At 36.6% G+C, this 12,500-nt stretch overlaps 1 protein-coding gene across 1 annotated transcript in view; it reads right to left on the bottom strand.

Annotated features, from left to right (window-relative positions):
- LOC138030978 (leucine-rich repeat and calponin homology domain-containing protein 1-like) overlaps window positions 1-12,500 on the bottom strand; it is a 31,015-nt gene that overhangs the window by 15,122 nt on the left and 3,393 nt on the right. Inside the window, exons 3-9 of the mRNA XM_068878839.1 lie at window positions 11,974-12,100; window positions 11,444-11,549; window positions 10,688-10,824; window positions 9,425-9,490; window positions 8,869-8,924; window positions 7,469-7,556; window positions 6,591-6,812 (exon numbers count right to left, since the gene is read on the bottom strand). Of these exons, the coding sequence (XP_068734940.1) occupies window positions 6,591-6,812; window positions 7,469-7,556; window positions 8,869-8,924; window positions 9,425-9,490; window positions 10,688-10,824; window positions 11,444-11,549; window positions 11,974-12,100 (802 nt within the window). The remainder of the gene's footprint in view (window positions 1-6,590; window positions 6,813-7,468; window positions 7,557-8,868; window positions 8,925-9,424; window positions 9,491-10,687; window positions 10,825-11,443; window positions 11,550-11,973; window positions 12,101-12,500) is intronic.

The raw sequence follows: 12,500 nt of genomic DNA, 5'->3' as shown, positions 1-12,500 counted from the left end.
GGTTTGATCAAGACTGGTACACCAAGAAAGGTTGACTTTAGAGCTTAGAGGCAACAGACAAGACAGGGAAACACGCTGCCAAGTCCCATCTTGCCCAGAGACCTGAGGCAAGATGGCAGAGAAGACACAAGGCCACCAATCTTCAGTAATTTAGTGTTCATCAGCAGTCAACAAAGGAAATAGGCAACACCTTCACCTCTCAAGCTAAAAAATGTATTTTGTATTACCATCATTCAAAAAATCAACAAAAATAGTCATTTTATACAAAGATCTTTATCATATTTCCCAAAGTTGAAAGGACAAATTCTTTTTGTTACAATAACAAAATACAGCAATAGAAAAACCCCCACTTTCAATATATTAAAATTCAGTCTTAAACAAAAGGCATCATCTCGAGGCTCTGCATGGGGAATAAACTCCTACAAATCCTTACATTTATTCCCCAGAGCCTGGAGATGATGCCTTTTGTTTAGCACTGAATTTTAATATAACAAAAGTGGGCTATTCTTTACATTACAATAACATAATTTGAGAAAAAGACTGACAAAGTTGTAAAGTGACTAATATATTAGAGTTAACTTACAAGATGTTTCCATTTTTTATACCATAATTTGATCATATGAAACATTATACTTTGATTTATATTAATACATAACAAAAGTACATGAATAACATAGTTGACATTAAAGGGGTCTCCACTCCTACAAAACAAGACATAACTGCAGGAGCAAATAATAACTACGATCAAATTTGAAGAAAGCATACACTGTATGTATTTGAACAAAAGAAATTAATTTTAGAGTCACTTGTTTTCACACATCACATGGAAGTGCCAGGCAGATCAAAAGTGAAAATAACTAAGAGATTTAAAAATAAGTCTGTTCTGATTACAAGAGATTTCTTTAAAACCTGTTAAACGTAATATTTATCTTTTTGTAGGAGAGGAAACCCTTGATAAAGACACGGGAGATTTGACAACTCCCTCAAAATCATGTAAAATTAATGAAAAGTTCAAGCTGTCAAGAACTATAGGAATTTTTGTAAGATGCGGAGCAAAAAAGGATTCATTTTGTGCTCAAGATTTTGCCACACTATACTAGAAAAAGCCAAATTATGGGGAAAAAGATTTAATAAAAAAGGTCATGTAAATGGCACTATTACGTCCTGAAAACAAACCTATTTTTCAAATGTTTCATCAATGTGCCATGCAACATTCATGAATAATGACTGCTGCCTTAATTCTATTAAAGGGCAGCGACTACATGTCAGCTATTTGTAAAACTTAAAATCTCACTGAAAAAAAATGGCGAATACTCAAGATGCCATCAAGTGGAATCCACCTAAGCCGATTCCACTTGGCACAATCTTGACTGATCTGGATATCACAAAAACCTCATCTAACAATACATTATTGTTTAGTCTATTCTTTCTTACTTTTCAGAAAACTCAGTCACATGCAAAGAACAGTGGATAAACGAGATGTCAGTTTGCAGTCTTCTTGTCAATCTGATAAACATTATCCAATAAATAAATAAATAAATAAATAAATACCAACACTTTCTGTTTTAAGTTGTTTTCTTTAATTTACTTGAACTTGTCCTTCAATTAATAAGTTAACTTCTAAATAATATTTTCTGTGCAAAGTGCAAAGTTTATAATTTATTCTTAAAAAATTAAGCTATTAGAAATATTTTCCTGTAAGTTGTCAATTCATTTCCAACGTATCAAATTTAAATTAAATAAACAAGTTTATGTGGCGTAACAATATTTTAATCCTGAGTGTGGGATTCAGATTTTACTGTCTAAAGCCACACAATTTTAGTCGTCAATGGGGACCTCTTCAGGGACGAATGGGAATATTTACCTAATTTCAAAGATACTGTAGAACTTTAAAAATCTCACCTTAATTAAAAGTGCAGGAAATTAGAGAGATTCACTCATCATAAAGAGAATAAGAAAATGATTTCAAAACTTATGTGTAAGTGCAACTGAAATAGATGTCATATTTTGACTAAGGCAATCACACTATCTGATTTTAAGGAAAGAATTCACTGCACTGACAGAGATATGCCTATCACACGTTATGTCACTACAGATTTCGAAAACTTTTAAATTTCACACCCTGCTCTGACTACAAACTAGAGTTTGGCTGCCGAGGAGTTGAACAGGGATCACCCAAAATAACCTTAGCTAGAGGTCCTAGCAGGAGCACTTAGGATCTCGCAATTAATGTCTGATGCCTTCCACACTGAGCCAGGCTGCATCCCCTAAGGCAAGCCTTGCCTCTTCTCAATCTGTGCTTAAAGTGAAAACTTTGTCCATTGAGAATCAGTTAAAGTAGTTTAAGTTCTTGAAAATGCACCCGAACATAAACATGCAGAAGCGAAACATTTTTAACCATTTGTCTCATCAATTTTTTTTTGTGTTCCTTAGATTGAGCAACATTAAGCCTTTTCCTCACTAGCAACACAAGTACAACCATGAGCAGCCTACACAAGCTACAGCTCCTTTCTAGAAGCAAGTCCAAGTATGAACTCTTTCTTATAAAAGTTAGTTTTCAGTCAAGTGAAAAGTAGAGCTACCAAATTACCATCTCAAGAATTATTTGCACATTCAAGATTGAAAACAGTTTTAAATGTTCGAAAGAGTTGTTAAAGGCCACTGAAGTTTCCATGCTACACATACTACATCTTATTAAGTCAAAAGTAGGAGGTTAACAATCTCAACAAAATGACATTGCTCCAAAAAAGAATGTGAACTTCAAAATGGCCCATACAACGGTTTTTGAGAAAGTCCTTTTGACTTTTTTTCAGAAAATCCTCATTATGGTAATAATAGACAAGCCAACAAGAACAGACAGCAAAACTGAGCCAGGGTTCAGGAAAGCATATAATAAAACAGCGACAAAAGGCCAAGAGCTTTTACTGAAGAGAATTGTCTGTAGTGAAACTTGCAGACGAAGTCGAGGACTAATCTGAAACAAAACGAAAGGCAAACGTTACTGTGTGAGCCAAAAGGTCAGAGTCTTAATTCATGGAATAAACCATTTAGGCGTCCAAACTTAATTCCAAAAAGTAATTGCATGGTTAATGGCCACACAGAATCTCATGCCTTTGTTTTGTTTAGTTAGTTTTCAAGATTTGCCAATTTTGAGTTATTATAGTCAAATGTTTAGATTTAAGAAAGGAAAAAATCTTTTGAGAGCACCGAAAGCATCACACTTCAGTGTTTAATTTACTGCAACCAGAAGCATGTGTGACAATTAACTGTTAACTGTCAATGGGTTAAATTCTTTTGTGTTATAATGATATCTCACACTTTTAGTACATACTAAAACAACTATTCACCTCAGTGTCAGTAGCTAGTGGTGGATATTTACCTTGCCGCTTTGGTCAGTAAATATCCACCACTAGCCACCACTTACATGTACACTTGTTGGATATGAGGTGATTACAGCCAACTCGGCACTGCTATTTATCATCTCATATCCAACAAGTGCTCGTGGAATAATAATAGTCAATTATCCAACTAACAATAACTGTTATGTCACATTATCAGAGAAAAAATAACTACTGGTAAGTGAATTCACCCTTGGTGACATTCCACAAGAGCATTTGTTTGCAAAAAGTTAAAGTAAAACTACAATGAAGCAATAACCCAACTTTGATTGGTCAGTTTTATGTTATATTTACTGGTTCAAGAGTTAGCAGTAAGTTTTAAGTGAAAAAAAAAACGCCTATACGGAGCTTGGGACCGAGGTCAAATTAACTCCACCCGATGAGGTACAGTCATTTCATGAACAACACTTACCCCATCCCCAAGGCGGCTTCTCAAACAGCTGCAGTGGGGATGGGGTAAGTGTTGTACATGATGTGACTGTACCTCATCGGGTGGAGTTAAGTTGACCTCGGACCCAAGCTCCGTGTCCTCCTCGGTAATCAGCAGCTGTTAAAGTCATCAGCTATTGTGAAATCTGAAGCAGAAAATGCTCATATCCAGCCAAGTGCGTAGGGATTTTTGACGACGAAACATTCACCGTGGTTCGCAAATGATGGGGCTTTAGCTTTGCGTGAGAAAATCCCAGCTGGGACGGATTTTCGAGGCGCAAACCACCTCTGAGCTGACTACAGTCGAAATCTTAGTGTGCAGCCTTGACTTCGTCTTAGAACAGTGAAAACACGGAATTCCCGAAACGGTAAAATAAGCTCCAAAAGGCACAAGAATACACCAGAGGCGAGTCATTTTTATTCATTTTATTGAATGAACGTTAAATTGAGCGTTTTTCAGGCTTTATAATCGACGGTATTTTATTTCCCATACAATCTCAACGGCCGCCTGTAACACAACACCGCTTGCACTCAAAGGTCATCTTCCCACTAGTAATTAATTATTACACACTCTCTAGTGACGCGCACTTGGGCTGCCTATGATATTAAAAGCTCTCACAGCAGTAAAAAGGGACATCAATCTCAACCCATGTATGATGCAGAATATTAATGCACAGTCAAATCCAGGACCAGTCAGTTCTGGTAGAAAACATGCCTTCTCACCACTGCATTCTTGCTCCTGCTGTAGCAAAGTTTCTTGGTATCACAGAAGCCCTCAACATCACTAATTCATCAGTCCTGACCAGACACAGAAACGTCACTGCTACAGAGCAGAGATTCTAACTGTGATGCTGGGTCAATGATGCAGGAGACATGACAGTTTGGTAGCATCAACTGAGTTGATTAAAGTGAATTTGACCACTGTCTGGAGAATGAAAAGCTGGTTTTTCAAGCATTTAGCCCTTTCGTCAGAGTCAAAAGTACAAAACATGATAGTCCTTATGATCCTCCAAGATCTGTTTGCCCCTTGAAAAGTTCAAAAGGGGGTTACCATACTTAAACATTTACGAGGGGAGGGCTGAATCTTTGATCACTATGACAATCCCAGTGAGGTGCATGAGGTGTCTTTGAACAACACAACAGGGCTTTATTAGACTGAACAAGATCCCTGCAAGCACCTCAAAGCAAATATCAGATGGTTAAATTTGACCTCATTGAATCAGTGAACATTCCCCAAAAAAGAAAAACTGAATCTTGCTCTCATAGAGAAGAGTCTCTTTCTGTATCAAGTTGGCAAGCTTGTTTCATGTCTGTGTCATCCTCTTGGCTTGATTAGTGGAGACTACAGGAAGCTCAGTGAAAGCTTCCAATGTTTATGGTGGACCTTTTAAAGTTGCTCAGTAAGAGAGCTCAGAGCCGATTTGAGGAAAGTGTGTCCCTCTAGTGGAATACCATGTGTGATTCTCAATTTCCTGCGTTTTTGCTCATCAAGCAATAATATTACAAAATGGGGTGTAGTGTGGGATTGTGGAAAATTAATTCAATGTTAAAGGAAGTAGGCATGATACAATGTGCTCTTTTGTGTTTTTTAATGAGATGCAAATGAGATGCAAGGTGGTTTTCTGCAATTCTCCCTTAGTGGCAAATTGGTGAACATTCCAATGCTCAGATAATCTTTTCGGCTTTGTTTCAGATTCTTTCAGTCAGCAACTACAAAAGCAACCTCTTTCTGGTCCTCCATGGACTTTAAGGTCTTCCGTGCAGTCACACAAATATTGTCAATACTTAATAAACTTTAATTTCTGACAGAAATTAAATTTCATTGAAGAAATCAAATAAATAAATAAACTTATAATAAAAATGTCAAAAAATATAATTTTTGTTTTTCATAAAAAAACACATTTCTAACAGACCAGAGGTCGTTATTCTCAGCACTGACAGAAAGAATAACAGCCTCTGGAGACAGGACAGAACATGGCAAATACCATATTCACAAGGTATAGGCCTCAGAATGATATCTACAGGCAATGCAGGCCACATGCCAACTTATGGGCAGCTTCTGCAGGTAACGGAGCAGAAATAGCGTAAAACAAAAGACAGAAAACAAAACAAATCCAAATAAAGACTTATCTCAAGTGACCAAAAACACAATGCTTTCCGGTACCTGAAGAAAGACCCAACTTCTGACTGCACTTTGTGTAAAAAGTTACTGTTTCTTAGATGGTCAGACAACCTGGCCAGGAAAAGCTTTTTGCATGAAGGCTTGGTACTCTCAATAAACTAACACACTTTGTCGTAAGTCTTAAATGACAACATTCATCACAATAAGTTGGGAGGACACACAAGAACTGCAGGCTCATGTGACCAGAGCTTATCCCAATGCTAGTCCATTGCAGGGCCACCTCCGGCAGAAGATCACTGGTACCCACATATACACCTGGGTGTATCAATGATAGTGTTTTCTTTTAAAAACAATGGTTTCACCAACTAGGTTGACAGATTCCTTGACTCAGAAGCTATATGGAGCAAAATGATGCATTCAGTCCTTGCAATTTTCACTTCAGCTGTGAGTCATGAAACATTTTTAAGCTACATGCCTGCTTGCATTAAAACACTTGCAATATTATGCAAAGGATTCTGTTAAATCCTTGCTGTGGGCTTCCACTTTAATAAGTGCGGTACCATGAATAGCCCCCGCCCCCTCCACTTGGAAAAAAAGTGTGACCTATTCACACGAGAATACAGTATACATGAAACACTTACCTTTTGAAGCTCCTCTCCTTCATCATACTCCTCATCTGGTCCTGAGGGTGTCCCTTCCACTTCTCCTACTTCATGGGCATCGGCTAGGAGCTGCTGTGCCCTTTCAATCTCTTTCTGGATTTCCCGTCTTTTCTCTTGTGTTTCAAACACATTAGACAGTGGCGGTCTTGTTCTCTCTCTTTCTCGAAGGGAGTTTGGCCGATAAATTTCTTTCTCAGATGTCTAAAAAAGTAATTAAAGATTTAACAAACTAGATGGCCTCATCTGCAGGTTGGCAAGCCTTTCAATGATAATGCAACCACCAGAATCCCAATGGGAAATTGTATGCTGCCTAGAAGGAACAACCCTGTCTGGCATTGACTTGATTTAATGTTGGTTTTTTTTTATAATATAATACTACGGGTAATAGCTAATGAACTTTGATGTGTCAAGTTCTTTAGCATTGGGGATATTGTACTTGGATATCAACTCAAATTTACTCAAATCAAATCTACTGAAATGTTGTTGTTTTTTTAGGAGAGGGGAAAACCAGAGTACACAGGAAAAAACCTCTCGGGGCAGAGTACACAACCAATAAAATCAACCCACATTTGACATTCGAACCTGGGGGGACACATTGGTCGGAGGTGAGCACTTGACCTCACCACTGTGCCAATCCTGCACCCCCTACACATGATTGTATCATAAGCCTTTGTATCATAGCCAACCTAATAGATAATGAGAAAACTCAAACGGATAATGTTACTTCAGGCTAAACCTCACGCAAGACTTAGCTTTCTGTCAAGCCTTGAATAAGCACGCCACGGGGGTCAAAGCCAGGTGTATGCACACTTAATGTTAAGTGATCATGGATGAGAAAATGCTTGCATTGGTCAAACCTCTCTTGGTGAAGCACTCCGGGACAATTCCAGGGAGTGTGTTCTCCTAACTCTGTCAATCATTAAGTGGTTTTCGGGATTATCAGCACTGTAAAACAAAGTCAGAACAGTATAAATCCAAAAAAGCAGAAATAGGCCAAAGATAGAGCTAACTTGACTAAACTTGAGAACCCACCTTGTTATTTTAGATAATAAACCTTCAGAATTCCTTTAACCTTTCTGTTTTTGCTCATGGATTTTTTCAGGCATATGTGGGTGTGGTGGTGTACCGATCATCAATAATTATTATAATCGATCATTGATCGAAAATCTTTAAGCAACACAACAATCCATTATGGATTATGAGAATCAATTATCGCAGACAAATGTGAAAATCCTACGTTTCATACATCTTTAATGATTTCTAAAAATTGCGAAACACTCACGCGCCATGCTAGGTTTTGCATTTTGTATTTTGTTCACATTTTGATAGAGTGCATTAAATTTTCATATGAAAAAGTTACCTCAATGGTTCTCTTAGAAATTATTCTAAATTAGTAGCTGGCTGTAAAATACATTTTTAGATCTACTTACTGCAATTGGACATGTGACAAGAGTAGATGAAAGCAAAACAGATTTATATAAACAGCTTACGAAGATCAAGTTGGTACCCAGGGTCCTCGCCTTGTTGTCTCGTTTTCATGTTGTTCACAACAAACATGGCAACTTGCACACAGGTTTTTCTTTCAATAGATTTTCCGATCATAATCGATGATCGATCGGTTGGGTCAATCCGATTATGTCCCATGATCGATAATAAAAATGTAATCCAATTCCCATCACTTTGTGGGTGCAAAGTGACATCCCTGATTTTATTTATTGAAGGCAACTGAATATTTGTCCAGGAAAGCTGTGAATTATTAGAGGCATGTCAACTTTTGATAAGCTTACATGTAATTTGACTTGTACTTCATTTGCAATGGGCAATGGAGTGCCTTCGTAACTTTACTCCTCAAGCAGACATGAACAGTTACAATAAAATTAATGCTACAGTGTAGCTGCATTGTTGTACTTGGAGTTACGATTTTGTAAGGAGGCACTTTTTTGGATTAACTTTATCAAGATTTACATGTGTGTGCCTCTAATAAGCTGTATTCCTGGAATAAGTGCAGACAGGCTGCTCTATATAATCCATGGGGATACATCAGCGGTACATGTACAGTACCCATTATATACCTTGAAAACAAGAAAGACGTAGACAAAGGCTTCAACCCACAAACCCTGTGGCAGAGGAAGCCAGCATTCTAACTAGATATAATGGTAACTAGGTACATGTATAATGCTTTCATACATATACACACTGCAAAATCTCTTCAAAAGAAAATAAAAATGTATCACAAAATAAGGTATTAAAATGAGACCTTGAAGTTCTTCCAAACTGAGGATACTTTCTGACTTCTCTATCAAATGTTCTTCTCTGTAAAGGGAACAAAATAGACATGAATATTCCATCCAACAGTAATATCATTCTTTTTGGATATTGGTGGGTATTTTGGTGTGGATGATAGGCCAAATACACTGTACATAAAAAGTATACAATTTTTAAACTTCAATACATGTAAAAGTAAATACAATTCAAAAATTTAAGGCCTGGTCAACACCAATGTCAGAAAACAACCCTGAATTTCCAGACAAACATTTAACGTGAAAATTATATTTTCCATCTGATGTTACCAACTTTAAAATCTTGAATGAGTTGGACTGACTGAGGAAGACATAATTAAAGTTAACATGAGCTCTTTACAAATTCATGGTTTTTATGTGCACAAGACTAATTCAGATGAAGCAAGAAAGTTTCAGATTTTAAGTCGATATAACTGGTGTTTTGCATCAATGCAACACTTGAACACTTGAGTAAACAAATTATTGATAAATGGACAAACAAATATGCTTGATTGAATTGCTTCATGCAGTTACCTTTTCCTGTTCATGTGCACTTGCACTAAGATACTTGAAGATATGCAATTTCCCTTTTGTGCAGACCTGCAATGCATTATTAAGAAAGGTTGTACTGTGTAAGTCAACAGAGCACATAATCCAGCCTTCAAGCGACCTCTTTAGGAAACTGGTGGATTGATTTTCAAGGGAGAACTTTGGTAACAACTACTCTTATACAGACAAAATAATAACTTTTTACAAGGGAATGCCATTTCATTACAAAACTGTTTTAAAAAATTCTTGGACGATAAAAGCACTACATGTACATCATGCAAAGAAGTATCAACCCGAAAAAAGACTGCTTGTTACACCTTTAATACATTCTTTTCAGGCTGTCTCACATCTCAGTTACGTAAATACTAATAGCATTGTATCTTCGCTTGATTATTTAAGATACACATGGATGTCTGACATAAACTTTCATCCTAACCCTAACATACAGTAATAATAAATTATTAAACGTCCCTTCTTTTGTTCACTAAATCAGTTCAATGCTCTTTCAACCCACGCAGAACTTTTTTTCGACACTTCGGCATAAGGATGTTCTTATCATTAATAATAATAACAATAATAATAATAATAATAATAATAATATACAAGTCGATGATGAAAATAACATTTTCTTGGTTAGCAGGCCACATGTCCCTTAAAATTTTTTTGATCGAATACACCGGATCAGGCAATAATAATGGCATTTACATGTATGTAGTAAATACAACTCACAGAGCCAAGACACAGTAAAGTACTGTAAACATGACCATGCTATTATGCCTTAGTGATCAATAGCGCATTATGGGGTACAAAAGTAATTAAAGCTTTGGGCATGTTGGTTTCCAGTTAAGCTACAGTATACCTTAAGAAGTTTATCCACCTCAGCAAAACATGTCTAAGCTCTCTGGGTTCCTCATACTAATACAGAGGGCAATCTTGAGTATTGGTCAAGTCAAATGACAAGGAATAATTTCCATAGGTGTACACAGGTGCATTAGAAAATAAATGACCAAAATGTGACACCTTCCTTCTTCACATTTCTCAAACGTTACCATCTTTACTGGGCATAGTTTGAGCCACTGTTTAAGTGACAAAAGTGCTATTTCATATATACTAAATAGCTCCAGACAGATACAGGTGCATTTGGAAACTTGCTTTACATGTTTAAAATGCGTAAACATAGGAGCTTGTTTCTGAACAGAACTGTAATAAGATTGATCATAATTTTATCATTGTCTAGGAATTACATACCTGAGCAGGTGGTGACGTCAACGGATTATGGGCTAGCTCCAGAACAGACAAGCTGGTGATGAGGCGATATGCAGGTGGGATCACTGACACTTTGTTAAATGAAAAATCTAATCTAACCAATTTTAACTTACTGAGTTCTGCAAAAAAAAGATGTACAAATTACACTAATTTAATGAAACATCCTACTGTAACTAGAACACAAGCAAACTCAGTGTTCCCCACATCTTAGATAAGGAAGTTGCCATGGACCAGCAAATTATGGACGTGGAAATTATTTATTCAAATTTTAAGCATCATCTTCATCGTCATCATCCTCATCTTATCACATCTCCAGGACATTTCAAACACTTTCAAGAATTAATCCGGCATGCATCCGGCATCATATGTGGGTTGAGTTTGTTGGTTCTCTACTCTGCACCGAGAGGTTTTCTCCGGGTACTCCGGTTTCCCCTCTCCTCAAAAACCAACATTTGACTTGATTTGTGTTAATTGTTAATTTCAAGTTTACAGTGTCCCCAATTAGTGCTCCAGCGCTAGAACGACGAGACACTTAAATGAAGTTCCTTTCCTTTCCTTATTTCCTCTGACATGTTAAAATTAATCCAAGGTCCTGTTAAGAGGTGTCAACTCATGCTTATAATAAAAAAATGATACATGTATTACTAACTCAACTATTCTGGTCAAGCCGGTCATGCAGGTTTTTTAATACTAATTACCAGTTTTCAAGAAAAAGCCAAAAAGATGTGATCTTCTTACCATCTGGTAAAACCTCTAAACGATTTCTACGAAGGTTTAAGTCCTTCAAAGATATCATCTCTCCCATACTGTTGGGTAGGTAGCTTAATTCATTTGAACTCAAATCCTAAAAAGAGAAAAAGCAAAAAAATACAATACACATCCTTCAACTAAAACTAATTATCATGAGAGGATGCTTGGAATGATATGAAGAATCAAAAAGATCGAGGAGTTGAGGACATTATTCTACAAGGCCAAAGGCCAAGCTGAGGTAGAAAACACCATCCTCAATAATGCATAATAAGGCTGAAGAAATAATAATAGTTAATCAACCTAATATAATAGCTGAGCTAACAGCTAAATAATATCACATACATGTATATGAGGTCAGTTATCTAATATTTTCAAATACTTGATTCTTGACGTCAATAAATTCTATTTTTGATTACACAGGGTCGTGTTCTGGCAGCCCAAGACTGATGTGGATTCTGCATTAAAAAGCTACTAAATTACTAAAAGACTAAAATGCTACTCAATCTTGAGGCACTTACTAAATCTTGTAATAATGTCAAAAGACCAATTTCAACAGGTAGTGAGCAAAGTTTATTGTTGCTGAGGTTCAGTACTTGTAAAGGAAGCGAACATAGCTCTGTGGGAAAGCTGCTGATTTGGTTTCGTCTGCATAATAACAAAATAAGGGAAAACATAGTGGGTGTTAAAAAAAACGACGACAGCTAGGGCAATGCCAACACGAGAGAGCAATGATATCATTAAAAAAAAAAAGGAAAATAATTTTGCTGCATGTGCAGTGCATCTTTTAGTACATTTCTTTGCTGCAACATTCTGAACAACATGAAAAAAACAAATTTAAGGTTTCAACACCAACATGAGCATACAAAAGTGATCTTGCATTTTCTATCTTTGCCTCAAGATTGCTTGTACCAACTCAGTTGCAGGATATTTTACCAATATTGTACACCATTAACAAGATGGAATAATTTACTGTGAAAAAGGTGTGAAAAGTTGTATGAATTCTGAACTGACGTTCACGTTGCCTTAGCCATCATCATTTACTTAA

The sequence above is a fragment of the Montipora capricornis genome, chromosome 13 (genome assembly GCF_036669925.1).
Source record: "Montipora capricornis isolate CH-2021 chromosome 13, ASM3666992v2, whole genome shotgun sequence".
Classification (NCBI taxonomy): Eukaryota; Metazoa; Cnidaria; class Anthozoa; order Scleractinia; family Acroporidae; genus Montipora; species Montipora capricornis.
Note: the sequence above shows the minus strand (reverse complement) of the source record. Positions and strands in the feature narration are given on the sequence as shown.